Raw genomic sequence first — 16,281 nt, 5'->3', positions numbered from 1 at the left:
GCTATCAGCTTACGTAGCCAACCATCGCTGTGCACCTTCTTCCGCTTTCAGCGCACGTCGTTTGGTTTTGGTGGCGTAATTTATTGGACGATGGTGGAGATACAGTCCACAGTGGTTGGAGGCTCATGCGACGGCATACAATACCAAGATAGCGTGCGGTGACACTGGAACAAGATCCAACGACCTTCAGGTGGTCAGTGGCAGCAACGGTTCAAGCTTCGGTGGTCCCTCGAGTGGTCAAGAGTGGTTTTAGAAGATCCATGACGGCCATGTTTATACTTAATGTTTATATAGGTAGATAGTAGGATTTAGATATTACATTTGGAGCCTTCGGTCTTATATTCCAGAACAGCATTTACTGCCAATAACACAAGGGCACGCGGTAGTGGCGGTGGTAGTTCCGGAAGACTGGATATTGCTGTCGGTGAGCATTACTACTAGCGGTAGTTTGCGCTCATCCGGCAGAGCCAAGAGCCAATTTAGCTGGCCTTGTATTGAGTTTCGAGTTTTTGCTGTGTATTGGAGATGCTATTACGCTGTCCAAATATTTTTACCGTTCGGAGTATAGCTCCAATACCCCCGTATCGCGTCTGAACAAGTGTGGTATAGGGACTGTGAGGTATACTTGCGTGAAGAAAAGGGCACTCTAGCCTTTGCTCGCGGCGTAGTGTTGGGTGTTTGGCAGCTATCCGGTGGGACACACGGTACACAGGGTATATACCAATCTGGCAGGGTAGAACTAGGGTCTTCAGGTTTATTGCTCACATTAACGCCTATTGAGTCTTCGTGACTTAGTGAGTGTTGTTGGGGAAGCGTGCTATACATTTTTGGCGTGTTTCTACACGACACTCCAATGTCTAGTCCATTTTAAGCAGCCTCTTCTTAATAGCGGATCGATGCTTGGGGTAGCTATCGAGCTTGCGGTTTTCCTGCAAAGTCATATACTTCATAAACCGGTCTACCAGCTTCATAGACGTAGGACTGTCCTCGTGTCCGAGAAGGCAGGAAGCGATGAAGCCCATGTTTACATCTTCTGACAGCAAGAAGCGCTCAAAAGTGCTGATGGCCGTTTCCCGTTCATTTTGTGAGTTATCAGGAGCGAACTTTTGCAGGGTCATTGTTTAATTCAGTCTTTGTCGGCAGAAGCACTGATAGATATAAGTGCACACGTCAAAATAATGGCTTGTATATATTCTCTTAACATGTCTCGGTCGGCAGCAGCTTAATCTACCCTTTTGCCAATAGATTGGATAGACAATTGTAAGCAGCTGTTTGATTAGGTAGTATTCAAATACGTGGACTATTTTGGCTAATGTCTATTCAAGAAAAAAAGTGTTGGCACTGTCACATCATCCATACAAATACCTAGGGGATGTAACGAGTCAATTCGGTTAAAACCGAATTGTATTCGAATCGGAACCGGTTAGACCCGGTCCAAAATTATCCGAATCAAACCGGATAGAATTCAGTTCAAGGGTTAAACCCTTTCACTATCAACAGAAGATTGAAGGTCCGCCTTGGACCCATTGCACAGCCAATCAGTAAAGGAAGCCAAGCCAATCAGGTAGCTAGAAAGGTACACGTGTTCTGCCATCGTGTAGCTCACGGTATTTCTCGGCAATTTGAAAATCCAAATCAGGACAAGAACGACGATGGAGCGCAGAGCTGACGAGGAAGGAGGAGCTTGCATCTACTGTGGGTGTTTCCCCTGCGAGTGGGAGCAGTACGGCGCCGAGATACTGGCTAGCAGAGTCAGGATAATGACGTGCAGGCGAAGGAGACGAGCTCCCCGCAAACTTGGTTGCTGCTCTCTACCAACTCTATCATTACAAGAAGCATGGCTGCTTGTCGAAGGGGGCTGTTCCCCTCTTCCCGACGTGTATCGAGCGTCATTTAAGCGCTGTAACTGAGGTAAACAGGTATGTACAAGGCTGTATTAGCTACTTATCTAGTCTGCTATCAACTCGAGCTGATCTAGTGTTGTTATGGTCTTGTTGTTCTTCAGACGTGGCTGCACCACGGCATCACCGGAAGCAGCGGCGCAAACAGCGTCCAACGCTTCACGTACGCTGAGAGATGTTGAAGTAAACGCGTGCTGAAAATGAAAAGCAGTCCAGCAGGTAACGTGAAAACCTCTATTGCAACCCATGCAGCCGTACCTTGCCTTCTTACTAAGACCTCGTAATGTGCATAGATAGCAAACAAGTTTACCTTTGGAGAACTTAGTCGAGTTTGGAGTAATCGTATGCACGCTTGTATCCATTCCAACAATCTCTTGTAGCGTTTCAGCTGGTGGTGTTGGGCGCCGCTTTCTCTCCATGCGAACTCGTTGTGGTAATGTTAGCTGTTCTGCTACACGGCGTTTGAATTCGCGAAGAGTGATTCGCTTGCACGCGCTACCAGACACTTTGTTGAAAATGCAAAAAGCATTGATAAGAGCCATGTCCATTGCCCAGGTAAGAGTGTTCATCGATAGTCGGGTCTCTTTTCGTCGGATGGGATTCGTGCTTCGAAGCTGATCAACTCTGTCGACACCGTTCATGAACAAGTTATAGGCAACGATAAAGGCTGGCACTTGAAACGTTGTTCTATGCAGATTTTGCTCGCCAGTCCATCGCCGAATTGGAGCTAGACCACGACACAAACGAACTGCCTCCTCGGAATCTTGGGTAAGCACGCGCTGCGACGGAGTTCCGGCGAGGTTGTTCGTGTAGAACACTACCGTCTTTCTGTCCTTGAAGACTATGTATCCTGCGTTAGCAGCAAAATTCATCGGGGGTACGTAGGCGATTTTTTGGTGGGCTGGTAGTCACTTCTGTTTGTTCTGATGTGCTTTTTGTTGCTTCTCCCAGTCAGTAGGAACGTCAACAGCGGCGATAAGCTCCCACGTCCCGCGCTCTGATTCCTTGAGCCGCTCTTTAGCTTCTTCTAGAACCGTGGAGTTCCACTTTCCTTGCAATACAATCCTCACTGTGCCCAGCATTTGCATTTCTCCGTCTGTAAATGCCAATAACGCCTGAGCCAAAGTATGTCTCGTGTAAAAATTGTCACAAACCAACAGGCGGCGGCCGGTGGGATCTTGGTGGGACTTCGTGATATGGCCACACATAGCTACCCATAGTGCGCTTGCAGAATCCTTTTTCACGTGGATGTCGTTACCACCGAGAGTCCTAAACAGTGGTGTACGGAGATCGGGAAACACATCAACGTAGCGCTCGGTTGGAGAAGCAGTTAGTTTGTTGCCCGAACCATTGTCCCAAATTGAGTAGATGTAGAGACTCTCCCAACCAACTACACTGTAAAATCGCACGCCGTATTGGTCTGGCTTCGAGGGCAAGTACGATTTGGCTGCTGTTCTTGCCTTCGTCCTTACTGTCTTTTCATCAAGGCTGATTACACCAACAGGTACAGCAGTCGCGGCAAACTTCCTCTGCATCTCGGTCATGAGCAGTCTGCTGTGCCATAATGGATCCGCAGCCCTTCTATCAGCAGACACGCTATCAGGAGGGTGAGTCTGTAGTCTTTCCACGGATGTTTTGGTAGCGATTCCTAGGCATAGTCGACGCAAAATCGTTCTGTCCAAGGAATAGTTTTGTCGACCAAAATTCAGCTAGCTCTGTGAATGGAGAGATACTAGTGGCAATTTCCAGACCAAAAAATGCATCCATTTCGACGGAGGTCATAAGCTCTTTTCCCTATTCACGTAGGTTTTCGTTAGTCCAGCCTCGCAACGAGTTCCGAAAGTCACGCGAAAAAAAAGAGAAAAGAGACCGAGCTCTTGGCGTTCTTTATATGCTAAGCATGACCTCTCTCTCGCGGATAATGTGAAGGCCACTGTCTCGAATCAGATTTTCTATGTACTCGTTGCCGGTACGACGGACCGAGCCTTGTGCAGGTTGGGACTCCTCGCCAGCTTCTACCTCTTCCTCCTCCTCCTCCACTGCAAGGTCAGCGGACGCCTCGTCAGACGCTACCCCATCCTCCACTGACAGATCAGGTTCATCATCGTCAAACTCCCAGTCACTCGAAGCGTTGTCTACGGCGTTTAGAAGCTCTGTGATGTCCATTCCAGACTTTTGTAGAATGATGAGTAGCCGCCAAACTCCAGTTTCGCGCCACAGCAAATGATTGGTTCAACTGAGGTTCTCTGTTGTTGTGGGACTTACGGTACTGCATCGGAAATGGTCTCTTACAGGTCCTCTGTGGACCTGTAACCGTCTGTCACATGGGGTAGGCATACACGACAGTTTGTTCTGACCAATTACAAGAAACAAGAGCAGATTTACAGGGCCACAATGGGTCTCTAAAAAGACGCGAGTTTGCCGGGAGTGAAAAAGTTAAAGAAAAGACCATTTGCCATGTTATTAGCCTTTGATATCTAATAGACCCCTAGTAGTTGATACGGGGCATACCGATCGGGAGAGGTAAAATTCTCTAGCAAAACATTCCACTACTAAACGCACCATACAACAAATTCGTTTTGAGGTGAAACTTAAATACCTTAATAACCGGTTTAACCGGATTTGACTCGGTTTGACCCGGTCCAAATTCGGTTTAATCCGGCTGTGTGCAAAAGGCCAACCCGAAATCCGGTTGAAACCGGTTTACATTCTCTACAAATACCCTGTCTTATAAGACCTTATGATTGATTGGTTAAAATACACGTTCATATTATTCACCTCATGGCAGTAAACGCACACACATTCTCGCTCTGATTATGAGCGCACGCGTGGACATGGAACGCCGCCGAGCTCCGTTGTCTCCGCCTCGCTCGCCCGACACAGACCCAGACCTGGATCTACTGCTAGACCAAGACCTCAACGACGACGAGTTCGATCGCCTTGTTGCTTCTCGCACGTCGCCTAAAGGCTCCAAGCGCATGAGGCTCCTGCAAAAACCCCAGAAGGCCGCGGCGCTGCAAATGATGGCGAAAGCGCGACGCAGCGGTGCAAAGGTTTTTCTTAAATTTTGCAGTGCGTGGATTCTCTTCGGCCTTTTGTGGATCCGCTGGCCAATTTTCGATCTCGAAGTGTTCCCGTTAGTGGAGGCGAAATTAGGTGACAAACTAGACGTGGAACCTTTTGTGGTTTCCGTTGCTTTGGTGTTTCCTTTCCTTTTGGCGGGGGTAATTTTCTATTGGAGACAAGAGTCTGTCGGCTCGCTGGCCAGATGGGGACAACAGCTTAAGGTAGTGCAGTGGGTGAAGGCCCGCCCGAGCATCGGCAAACGTTTCGGGCTCGATGCCGTCGACGTGGTGTTGGTCAGTGGCTTCTTGCTGCTGCAACTCAACCTCGTGGTGGGGAAATTGCTGATCGACAAGGAAAATGGCAAACTGGCAAAAGCGGGCATTGTGGTCCGGACAGCTCGTGCCTTTGGCATGAACGGCCTGTACGCGATGGTGCTATCTGTGATATTAGTGGCAAGGCAATCGTTTTTGCACAAGTTTTTCGGGCTATCAGGCGAAAGAGCAGCGCGGTATCATGTTTTAACAGGACAATTTGGATTCATCATGCTGGTGTTGCATGGCGTGTTGTACATTTTGGTTTGGTACTCGCAAGGCAAAGTGGAAAAAATGTTGTTTCCGTGTCTGGCTGAAAGTTGCACCCCTAAACAACGTTATGGATCTACCCGCAACTTTTTCGGCGCAGTGGCAATGTTGCCGCTTTTGGTTGTTGCTGTGTCTTCGATGGAATGGGTACGTCGTCGCTTTTTCCGACGTTTTATCGTGTTGCATTGCTTGAGTGCAGGTTTCATCGTGTTTACGGCTTTGCATTACTACGCCGCATCGTTTTGGCTGGTGCCGGCAATTGTTTTGTACGGAATTTACCGAACCGTTTCCGCTTTCGGACGTGGAAAAGCAAGTGTCATGTCGGCAACTGCAATGAGCAACAAAGTTTTCCAGTTGGAGTTGCGACGATCAACTACGCCAGGGTCGGATTTCTCGCCAGGACAATATGTGTACATTAAAGTGGACGCAATTGGGAAAGAGTGGCATCCATTCACCATCAGTTCCAGTCCACTACGTAATCGTCACTCGTTCGTTCTAGACGCTAAAGTGCAAGGACCTTTCACGTCTCAAGTGGTGACTTTGATGAAGACACATCAGCTTCAAACTGTCCACGTGGACGGATACTATGGCTCCGAAATCAAGTTGGCTCCGCACATGGTGTTTGTGGCAGGAGGCAGCGGTATGACCCCGTTCTTAAGTGTTTTAGATCATTTAAAGGCACTTGCGGAATTGAACGACCGTGACGAAGTGACGGAGAATTCAGAGCTGCCACGTACCTTGTGGATTGTCTGGACGTGTCGTGATCTGGAGTTTTTGGAGGCACACGCAGAGCTACTGGATGCAGTGAACCGCTGTTCGCAATGGAAATGCAAAATCTGGTTACATCATACGCATTCTGTCAGTGGTAGTGAATATGACGAAGATGATGACACTCAAACAGAGCCGGATGATCTATCCGAGGAATCCTCACCTCGCGCTCAGCGCTTCTATCCCCCGTCGTTGGAGCGTCATGCCTTCTCGGGTCACAACTACATGCAAGGATTGCCGTTGTTTGTTGGGACGGCATTAGGGTGTGCACTCATGATGATGTGGGTGTTCCGGTTAGAAGAATTTACAGCCAAATCGTTCGTAAGACGCACGCTGTTGCCGTGTGCGGGTGCGCTTGGCGCTGTGCTTGGAGCGAGTGCTGTGTTGTATTTACTGACGCGATGGAATGCTCGTAGGAGCGGCGATGGAGCCATGGGTGTTGCAATGGGGGAGATGGAATTGGAAGGTTTGGATATTGCCAGTCCAGCGGCGCCTGCCACGCCACGGTCAATGCCAACGCCAGCACAGTCTGTGCTCAGTAGGAACTTCTTGATCGAAAAGGAGCGCCCGGATTTGAGTACACGACTGCGTGACGTACACAGCGAGATTCGGGAAAGTTATGGCATGAAGGCGGACGTAGTATTACTCGTGAGTGGGCCAGCGAATTTGCAGTCTGATACACTGTTGCTAGCGCGTGAGCTACAGTCACCTTCTTTTAAGCTAGACCAGAAGTCATTCCTACTGTAAAAGCTTTGACAATTTTGCTCTACGCCCTTTCTTGAGTTTCCTTCTGTATGAAGACATCCTGAGAGATGATCAAGACATTTCTGCTGTGAGCACACCACTTCGAAGCGCATTTAAACAATGAAGGATCAGAGGAAAGGTAAAATCCGAAAACAAGTTTAGAAGTTTTGTTGGCCATCTTGCTAGTGCTTACACACTACCGTCAGCGTATTAGTACAGATTTGTACAAGTACGTATCTCGAACGAAGCAATACGAATACACCAGTGTGAACTGCTTGCATGGAACCATTGTGCATTTTGCCAACCAAGACCGAGCTCCAAGACAATCTGCCGAGAATGAATTTAACCGTGTGTTTTGCTGCTTTCGTCGGCGCTGTGGCAACTATCGCTGTCACTATCGATGCTGCCTATTGCCCCAGCACGCTGGGATGCGGCTACATCTACTCTCCATCCAACACCCGAATCAGTCAATGCTGCGAGAACAAAGGCGGCGATTTCTCGGCGTGTTGCGCTTCGAGTTGCCGCACTGGCAGCCCATGCAGCTAAGCTGACGGGACAATTGGCTACCAATTCTCTCCTCAGGAAACATTACAGCAGCTTTCCCATGTTCTCGGTTCGTGTCGATTGTCAGCTATACTACTACATCTGTATTACCAAGATACAATAAGAAACACGAATGCAGCTACTCAGTCGAACTTTTTGATCGGAAACGGTCACCGCTTTATCTTACCGTAATCAGATTTGTTTATGCGTGCACCAACAATGAAGCAGTACCCTGTAATTCAGGTCATTTTGCTTTTGTCGAGCCATACCTCACTCACTACTAAGACCGAGAGCGAAGAAAACCCACCTCCGACGATGATCCTCAAGACTTGCGTTGTTGCTTTCATCGGTACCGCGATCGCCGTCGCTCTCACTGCTGTCGAAGCTGTCTTCTGCTTCAGCACTTCAGCATGCGGCTCCAATACTTTTTCTTCCAACATCCGGATCAGTCAGTGCTGCGAGAACTACAGTGGAGACTTCACGAAATGTTGCGCTACGAGTTGCAGCTCCGGCAGCCCGTGCCGTTAAGTAGGCGTAAAGCAATGCCTCTTACTTGTCAAGTACTTAAGTACCAGCTAGACAAGCAGACAAGCATCTCATAAAGATTACAAGAAATCCTTCCCTTGTTTTCTTAGCTCGTGTCGATAAAAAGCTTTACTATTGACGAAATTTTCAAGGTATGATCAGACGCAATAATGCGATTGATGGCGTTGTTGGTGCAGGGCAGCCACGCGGCAGCGGCAGGAGTGCTGGACGAAAACTCAATTCACGCGATACACAATCCAATACCAAACGAATAGTTCTTGTTGCTTTGACCAGCATAATATGCCATCTAGGCTGCGACAGAAGCCTATTGACTCTGAAAAACTATAGCACATGTATGGAGATACGTTCTCCATTTTATTTGCATTGAAGACACCTCTAATAGCTCAAGAGACTTTGATTCTAATGCTATCGCTGAGTGTGCTTCATGGTATGCACTCCACGCTGAAATCCGCAACATTGTTATTCGCCTCGGAGGAGACGTTAACCAAATTGGTTACTTATCCCAATTCAGTTGGTTGTTCACATGTCAGCGCAATTCACAACTATGATTCAAATAACTGTAAATCACAAGTCGATTCCACATCGGGGCTTTTGAATCACACGCGTTGGAAACGCTGTTCATGGGATGGGGCATCACTACACTATTGTATGCTTTGTGTGGAGGCTGCTGTTGGTCCCATCCCAAATGCAAAATATTGGTTGTCGTCGAGCGCTCATGAGCATTGTTGCATCAGGAGTCAGTCCGAGTTTAGCTGGCTGCAGAACACACCACTTGTCAAGTTGCTATTATTACTCCACCAACACGATGAACTTCAAGACCTGGTTCGCCTTCGTCTTCGCTGCTGTCGTCGCCACCGTCGCAACGGCTGAGGAGTCCTCCCTCAGTGGGGACCCACAGTACTGCCAGGGAGATGGTTGCCCGCCTCTCTACTGCGAAGCGAACATTCAGATAAGTCAGGCCTGCCGTAACGACATTGCTGTGAAGGGCGGTACATTTGAGGCTTGCTGCAAGACGAAGTGTGGCGCCTCGGCCTAGATTGCAGCCTTCGATCCACGGATGATTTCGCCATCAATCGATAGTATCAGACTATAGATGAGCTCAATCGAAGGTACTCGTTTTATTTGTTATGTCAAGCTTGATTCTTTTTCTTACAATGCAGACCAATTCGCCTGCTTCCTTGTTTAAAGGGTTTGACTAACGTAAAGCAGCACGCGTTAGAATCACCACCTCGCTCTCTTCATTTCTGCTTAGTACAGTGGCTTCGCGAGAATAAACGCCATCAGCATTCAAGGACTGTGAAGCTGCTGTTGGAACGAGATTGTCATGATTAAATGGCGACCGCGATGCAGATGATGTAATTTGCCGTTCATATTGGTAAAATGCATTGGATGAACAAACTCGGCACCTTCTTTTTTTTATTTCAGTTCGGCCGCTCCAGTAGTGCGATGGGTAATACTGTCATTCTCGATAACCTTTACGCCTTCGTTCTGTTGCGCTTCAGTAGCAGAACCTAATAACAGGGAAAGAGTTGGCTACAGTTGTGTAGTAGTAGTAAAAGCATATAAGTATAATAACCTCGCCACGGGGATTTCTTTCGTTTCTTTGGAACTATACGCGTTTTTGATACGTGCTGCTTAGAAATATTTGTATTGCCGTTGCTAAGCCTTAATTCATACTTTCTTAAAAACCAACTTGCTTACGAGTTTAAACACACAAGGTGGAACCGCTGCAGGCCGTAGTTCACCCGAGCGACATTTTTTTGTATTACTTGCGTAGTATTCAGTGAAAAACATTAGCGCCAACTGGTTTACTGTTGGAAGTGGACGAGCTGCCCAATCTAATACTTAAGCAAACTCTCTCTCTCTCTAATAGAGAGAGAGTTTGCTTAAGAAAGTCTCTACAGTAGTGGACGGGTTGTCGCAAGCCATCCGGAACATCGCAATTCCTTTTATCGGGGCACCAATCAAAAGTACCAAGTGTCAATGAGTGAATTTCAGCACTTGCTCCGCTCTCCTGATCAACGCTGTGATCGCCACTCTCGACCCTGCGAATACTCAGCAGCAACTCTGCGGGGTCGAACCTTGCTGGATCGATACTCGGAAACGACACCCCGGTCAGTAAATGCTACGAGGCCGAGGGTGGCCACTTTAACATGTACTGCGCGACGAGTTGCTGCTCTGGCGACCCCTGCAAGTGAGAGGGCCACATGCTGAGCAGACAAGCACAAGATCCATTTTGCCGCAAGTAGTACGGTAGCTCGCAAACTAAACATCAGTTTTTTGCATGTCCAGATTTTTGCTTTTTGCTGGGCTGACAATTTTTTTTTGTCAAACAAGATAGAAAGCCCTGGAACATGCAAATTTGAACTGCATACCGCACTTGTGTGGTACTGGGGAAGTATTAAATCTTGAGCGGACAGTCGGTGTTTATAAAGAGGATCGTAGACTGGCGAAGAGGTCTAATAAACTATTTTAATTGATACATTACAATTAAATGCCAAAGGACCGTGAGTTGTTGCTTGTTGCTCTAGAGAGAGGTGCACTCTATTCTTTTTTTTCTCGAGAATTTTATTCTCTCAAACTCTCACGCACTCTTTCAGAAAATACTTAAATCAAGGCTTCGTTTTTCCCCGAGCAGCCGTCAAGATCTACTGTAGCGGCCTCTCCTTTTCGCTGTGGCCACGCCTTTTATCATGCTGATCCCTTCGCCTTTAGCAAAGATGGACAAACGACGGTTGGGAAGGCTGCAGCTTCCAGTTGTTTTGAGCGAAGATGGCCACTTACGTGAAGATGACGCCGTGGCAATGGCTGTTCACGAGTCTCTGTCATTTACCGCCTTGGAAAACGACGATAACCCAGTGTGCCAAAGCGCTGCATCGAAACCTCATAAACGCCTTGCCATCTTCGCCACTTTAGAGCTTTCGGTGAACAAAATGGAGACGAGTTTCAGTCGCGTCGCACGTTCACGTACGTCAGATGGATACATTCCACTGAACTATACAGAGCTGGCGAAACCGGGTTACATACATATGCCGCATATGTAGACACATACCGATTTGTCACCTCCGGTACAGGTACGTTGCTGCTGAGATTTGCGTTGGCCAGCGCAACCATTCTTCGTTGTCATCTCGGTTGTCCACTTGAGAATTGGTGGCGTCGCCCATCGCGACCGCAATGCAATGCTTCAACAGGCCTTTACAAGTACTAAAAGCGAGCTATAGCAGGTTTCTTGTAGGCGTATTGACGAATACAGTACTACATGTAAGTAGTACAGCATCGCTGGTATCCACACAGAAATCTTCAGCAGGAAGCCCGACATTTCCCGATGCCGCAGCGCAAGATCTGCCACCAGAGCGGCTGCAATCCTACCGAGATTCCTCGCTGATTTGCAAGCTGCAATCAATTTTGGCTACACCAGCATTGCTATTGTTCATCAGCAGTAAGGTCGTCTCTCCACCAACGCGACCGCAAGTCCACAACCACGCTAGCACATTCGCGCTTCCACCCTCCCTCAACCTCCCTCAACAATTCCTACAAGCACTTCACCAATATTGTCTACTTTTCTTGTCAATGCCAAAAATCAGGTTTTAACCTGGGCGCCGCTTCGTGATTGGCTCGTCCGGCGGTTATGCACGAGGAAAGACCAGACGGAGAGGAGGGAGAGACTGGAGAGTCAGCGAGCGACTCCACGATCACCGTCAGTGCGCCCGCGTCGCCCCCCAGTACGCGAAACAGCCCAAGACAATCATGGCGGAGGACTCAGGAATGCTAGACAATGGCGCCATGGTCTGGGTGCCCCACGACGAGCAGGTATGGAAAAAAGCCGTGGTCGTGCGTCGCCTGGACGACGGCGTCTCGGCCGAGGTGCGTCTGCAGCCCAGCGACGACGGCGAATGGGACAAGGACGACGGCCTCGAGCAGGTCGTCAACATCCGCGACATCGCGCGTCTTGCCGGTGAAGTCTCGGACGAGGCCATGCCGATCTGCAACGTGTTCGAGGCCGACGGAGCCAACGACATGTGCACGCTCAACCATCTTCACGAACCGGCAGTGCTGAAGAACCTGGAGCTTCGGTTCGCCAAGAAAATGCCTTACACATACACTGGCGCCATCTGTATCGCCGTGAACCCATACCAATGGCTCGATCTGTACGGCAAGGAGCTGTATCTGCAATATCTGGAGCAGCCTCGTGACTCGCTTCCTCCTCACCCGTTTGCACTGTCCGCTACGGCCTATATGGACATGAAGAGGACGCAAGTGGACCAGAGTATTCTGGTCAGCGGAGAGTCTGGAGCTGGTAAGACGGAGACGGTCAAGATCATGATGAACCACTTGGCCTCCATCTCTGGCGGTGGCAATCACGGTACGAAGGTCATCGACCAAGTGCTCAAGTCCAACCCCCTACTTGAGTCATTCGGTAACGCCAAGACCAAGAGAAATGACAATTCCAGTAGGTTCGGCAAGTTCGCTCAGCTCCAATTCGACAACATGGGTTCACTCGTGGGTTGTCTGTGTGAGACTTATCTGCTGGAGAAGAGTCGAGTGGTCGGACAGACGGAGGGAGAGCGCAACTACCACATCTTCCACCAGATCTTCTGTCTGTCAGAAGAGCGTAAAACGGAGCTAAAACTCACTGGAGATGCCACTAATTACAAGTACGTGGCGGAGGGTGCTGAGGCTGAATTGACCGGCATCGACGACATCCAGTGTCTGAAAGAGACGCAGGACGCTCTGGACACGATCGGCATCTCAACAGAAGAACAGAACGCCATCTTTGAGATCGTAGCAGCCATTTTGAACCTCGGAGAGGTCGAATTTGAGCAAAACGGCAGCGATAACGAGAAAAGTCACGTGAAAAACGAGGACATTGTGGACAATGTGGGTGCTCTGCTGGGTACTGAGAGCGCTGCACTGCACTCGACGCTGCTGGAGCGTTCCATCACTGCTGGTTCCGAGTCGTACACGATCCCATTGAACGCCGAGCAGGCCTCGGACCTGCGCGACGCGCTGGCTAAGGGTATGTACACCCAGCTGTTCGACTGGCTGGTGCACCGTGTCAACAAGGCCATGTGCTCCACCAACAACGTCAAGACGCACATCGGTTTGCTGGATATCTTCGGTTTTGAGAGCTTCGACCAGAACGGCTTCGAACAGCTGTGCATTAACTACGCAAACGAGAAGCTGCAGCAGAAATTCAACAGCGATGTCTTCAAGGATGTCCAGCAGGAGTACGTGGATGAGGGAATCCCTCTTACACTCGTGACATTTGAGGACAATCAGCCCATTCTGGACCTCATTGAGGGACGTATGGGCATCGTCAGTATGCTAAATGAGGAAGTGCTGCGTCCTCAAGCCACAGACAACACGTTCGTGAGTAAAGTATTGGATGCGTGCAGCAACCACCCGAGTATCGAGAAGAACCGCATCAATCCGTTGGAGTTCACTATCCACCACTACGCTGGTGATGTGACGTACAACGGTACGGGCTTCTTGGAGAAGAACAAGGACACTCTACCGACAGACATGGTGCAGCTGCTGTCTAGTAGCTCGAATGGAGTCATCTCGGGCATCTTTACACCTACACAGAAGAGCAAGCGCAACAGTCGAGGCAAGAACGGCAAAGAGGGACGTCAGAAGGGCTTCCTGGTGGGTAACACTATCGCTGGAGCCTTCCGTAAACAGCTTTCTGAGCTCATGGAGACCATCAACAAGACGTCGTCGCAGTATGTGCGTTGCATCAAGCCGAATGCCAACAAGAGCGCCGTCGAGTTCAACCGTCTCATGATCGTGGAGCAGCTACGTTGTGCTGGTGTGATTGCTGCTATTCGCATCAGTCGAGCAGCTTTCCCTAACCGTCTGCCGCTCGTGGAATTCCAGCAGCGATTCCAGATCATCTGTCCGTCGGCATTGCGTGATGCTGAGCCCTCTGAGATGGTTGCTGGTCTACTGAAGGAATTGATCCCGGACATGGCTACAACGATGCAGAACTCCAAATTTGCGGTGGGTAAGACCAAGGTTTACTTCAGTTCAGGTCTGTTACAGCGACTGGAGGACCGTCGCAACGTGATCCTGAAGGACCACGCCATTCTCATCCAGAAGACCATGCACGGATATGTACACCGCAAGCGCTTCTTGCGTCAACGTTCTGCTGTGGTGAAGATGCAGGCTGTTACTCGCGGTGGACTGCAGGCCAAGCGCTACCGGACACTACGTGCTGGAGTTATTAAGCTGCAAGCTCGGGAACGTGGACGTAAGCAGCGCTATCTGTACGCTCTGCTGCTTGCGCGTGTCAGGAAGGAACGTCAACTTGAACAGGAACGTCTCCGTAAGATCGCGCAGGAAGAAGAAGCGGAGCGTATTCGCCAGAAGTCGATGCAGGAGGAACGCGAACACAGCGACCCTCAACCGGTACGTTCTGTTCGCTTTAATCTCTGATTTTTAGTGGTAAGTTACTAAGGATGTTCTTGTGACAGGAGCCTGTGGAAGATGACTGGAGTGACGAGAGTGACAAGGACGAAGAACTTGAGGACGGACCATCCGGCCCCGTGTCCCCACGTACCCTCCGTGCTCTTACTGAAGCGGCCTCTAAGGTTGCAGAGGCAGAGTCGGCCGCTCGTGACGCTAAGCAGGCTGCTGAGGCTGCGTTGGAGCTCAACCGTGAGCTGGTGGGCCAGAACGACCGTCTACGCTCGACGCTGTCGTCTAACGTGGCGGAATACGCCGACGCTGAGCTCCTACGTGAGAACGAGCGCCTTAAACAGCAGGTGCTGCAGCTCCAGACGAAGCTCGTGCGCTCTCAAGAAGTCTCGCTTATCTCCGCCAAGGTGGTGGACAGCCGCATCACGTACCGTGAAGGACGCCAGTTTGTCGAGTACAAGCTGCAGATCGAGACCAACACACGTGGCACGCTGTACGTGTGGCACCGTTACAGCACGTTCCGTAACCTGGCAGCGACGCTGCAGACCAAGAACGGATACAAGCGCAAGGAGATCCCGGAGCTGCCGAACAAGCAGCTCTTTGGCAACTTCTCCGAGAAGATCATCCAGGACCGTGTGGCCAAGCTCAACCAGTTCTTGGAGGCTGCTACCAATGCTGAGTACCTCCAGTGGGGCATTCGTGTGGACCAGGACACGTGCGTGTACAAGCGTCGCGTCAAGAACGCGTCCCGGGAGAGTATCTCCACGGCCAGCACGCACTCGTCATCGCCGCGCTCGTCCTCACGACTGTCGATGAAGTCGTTCAGCTTCCGTCGCGGCAGTACGGCTGGAAATTAGACTGACAGAGTGGAAAGTGGACCAGCAAACAAGGCACATTAGATGGAAGTTCTGCGTAATGCATTTATATTCCTCACAGCGCTCCGTGTTTGATTCAGTTTGTGTTGGGTAGCAACAGTCCAGCTCTTGCAGACAACAACAGACTCGAAAAGTAGTTGACACGAGTTGTTCGGTTGAGTTACGCTGTACGGAGGATGATGTGCACTCCGCTGTCCGTGTCCACGACGTCGCTTAGCTCGCCCACTTTGAGCGCAAACGTGGCATCTTCGAAGGGCTTCTGCATCATTCCGCGGCCGAACGGGCCGAGGTCGCCGCCGCGCGTGCCGCTGTTGCAGTCGCTGTACTGCATCGCCAGGTCCTCGAACTTGGCCTGACCCGACACGATCTGAGCGCGCAGTTCTGTGATCAAGTGGCAACAATCAGAACAAAAGGCTACTAATCTATCAGAGAGTCCGTATGCGTACCGAGCAGCTTGGCGATGGCTTCTTCCTTGGAGCGCGTGATGTTGTCGCTCAGACGCGACGCTGCAGCAAAAATTGTGTCAACCAGGAGCGCTTCAACATTAACTAACGGAGACTCGTACCGGGGCGACGCGAGCCGCTGTGCTTGATCAGCAGGTGAGACGCTCGGACTTGCTCTGCTCAGTCGCACACACAGCGTTAGATCCCATCGAGCTGCCTCGCGCTCATTAGCAGCGTCATACCGGCCATCGTTGCTACAAGGTGAGCAAAGGGGGATTGATCGCACTTATGTTTTCTACATCAACTTGATGTGTTGTACACCATCCATCAACCATAATCTTGTTTTGACATGCATTCTCGAAGCAGCAATCCGAGCCGCACAACGAGCGCGCATTCT

At 49.9% G+C, this 16,281-nt stretch overlaps 7 protein-coding genes across 7 annotated transcripts; 4 read left to right on the top strand and 3 right to left on the bottom strand.

Moving 5' to 3' along the window:
• Window positions 1-857: 857 nt before the first annotated feature.
• PPTG_21088 (hypothetical protein) lies at window positions 858-1,118 on the bottom strand (the record flags this gene model as incomplete). Its single annotated transcript, XM_008895541.1, has 1 exon — window positions 858-1,118. The coding sequence occupies one exon, from the start codon at window positions 1,116-1,118 to the stop codon at window positions 858-860; it is 261 nt and encodes an 86-aa protein (XP_008893789.1).
• Window positions 1,119-3,500: 2,382 nt separating this feature from the next.
• On the bottom strand, window positions 3,501-4,067 carry PPTG_01649 (hypothetical protein; the record flags this gene model as incomplete). Its single annotated transcript, XM_008895030.1, has 2 exons — window positions 3,501-3,695; window positions 3,807-4,067. 2 exons carry the CDS (start codon window positions 4,065-4,067, stop codon window positions 3,501-3,503), a joined length of 456 nt encoding a protein of 151 aa, XP_008893278.1.
• Window positions 4,068-4,658: 591 nt separating this feature from the next.
• Window positions 4,659-7,833, top strand: PPTG_01648 (hypothetical protein). Its single transcript, XM_008895029.1, has one exon. The coding sequence runs from the start codon at window positions 4,718-4,720 to the stop codon at window positions 7,061-7,063; it is 2,346 nt and encodes a 781-aa protein (XP_008893277.1). The 5' UTR covers window positions 4,659-4,717; the 3' UTR covers window positions 7,064-7,833.
• A 1,066-nt stretch (window positions 7,834-8,899) lies between these two features.
• Window positions 8,900-9,286, top strand: PPTG_21087 (hypothetical protein). The gene has a single exon (XM_008895540.1). The coding sequence runs from the start codon at window positions 8,955-8,957 to the stop codon at window positions 9,183-9,185; it is 231 nt and encodes a 76-aa protein (XP_008893788.1). The 5' UTR covers window positions 8,900-8,954; the 3' UTR covers window positions 9,186-9,286.
• Window positions 9,287-10,742: 1,456 nt separating this feature from the next.
• On the top strand, window positions 10,743-11,342 carry PPTG_21086 (hypothetical protein). Its single transcript, XM_008895539.1, has one exon. It carries the CDS (start codon window positions 10,843-10,845, stop codon window positions 11,191-11,193), a length of 351 nt encoding a protein of 116 aa, XP_008893787.1. The 5' UTR covers window positions 10,743-10,842; the 3' UTR covers window positions 11,194-11,342.
• On the top strand, window positions 11,304-15,504 carry PPTG_01647 (hypothetical protein). Its single transcript, XM_008895028.1, has 2 exons — window positions 11,304-14,557; window positions 14,626-15,504. The coding sequence occupies exons 1-2, from the start codon at window positions 11,897-11,899 to the stop codon at window positions 15,421-15,423; spliced, it is 3,459 nt and encodes a 1,152-aa protein (XP_008893276.1). The 5' UTR covers window positions 11,304-11,896; the 3' UTR covers window positions 15,424-15,504.
• Window positions 15,442-16,239, bottom strand: PPTG_01646 (hypothetical protein). The gene is made up of 4 exons (XM_008895027.1): window positions 16,127-16,239; window positions 16,007-16,060; window positions 15,888-15,947; window positions 15,442-15,822 (listed from the first exon to the last, which is right to left on the bottom strand). Exons 1-4 carry the CDS (start codon window positions 16,131-16,133, stop codon window positions 15,602-15,604), a joined length of 342 nt encoding a protein of 113 aa, XP_008893275.1. The 5' UTR covers window positions 16,134-16,239; the 3' UTR covers window positions 15,442-15,601.
• Window positions 16,240-16,281: the final 42 nt, after the last annotated feature.

The sequence above is a fragment of the Phytophthora parasitica genome (genome assembly GCF_000247585.1).
Source record: "Phytophthora parasitica INRA-310 unplaced genomic scaffold supercont2.3, whole genome shotgun sequence".
Lineage (NCBI taxonomy): Eukaryota > Oomycota > Peronosporomycetes > Peronosporales > Peronosporaceae > Phytophthora > Phytophthora nicotianae.
Note: the sequence above shows the minus strand (reverse complement) of the source record. Positions and strands in the feature narration are given on the sequence as shown.

What these genes read in the sequence shown, in the direction of transcription:
- PPTG_01648 (XM_008895029.1), top strand. Translation starts at nt 4,718, where the DNA reads ATGAGCGCACGCGTGGACATGGAACGCCGCCGAGCTCCGTTGTCTCCG.
- PPTG_21087 (XM_008895540.1), top strand. Translation starts at nt 8,955, where the DNA reads ATGAACTTCAAGACCTGGTTCGCCTTCGTCTTCGCTGCTGTCGTCGCC.
- PPTG_21086 (XM_008895539.1), top strand. Translation starts at nt 10,843, where the DNA reads ATGCTGATCCCTTCGCCTTTAGCAAAGATGGACAAACGACGGTTGGGA.
- PPTG_01647 (XM_008895028.1), top strand. Translation starts at nt 11,897, where the DNA reads ATGGCGGAGGACTCAGGAATGCTAGACAATGGCGCCATGGTCTGGGTG. An exon ending in AACACAGCGACCCTCAACCG is followed by an intron (nt 14,558 to 14,625) that starts GTACGTTCTGTT and finishes TTGTGACAGGAG; the next exon opens with CCTGTGGAAGATGACTGGAG.
- PPTG_01646 (XM_008895027.1), bottom strand. An exon ending in CAGCGGCTCGCGTCGCCCCG is followed by an intron (nt 15,948 to 16,006) that starts GTACGAGTCTCC and finishes TTTTTGCTGCAG; the next exon opens with CGTCGCGTCTGAGCGACAAC. An exon ending in AGCCATCGCCAAGCTGCTCG is followed by an intron (nt 15,823 to 15,887) that starts GTACGCATACGG and finishes ACTTGATCACAG; the next exon opens with AACTGCGCGCTCAGATCGTG.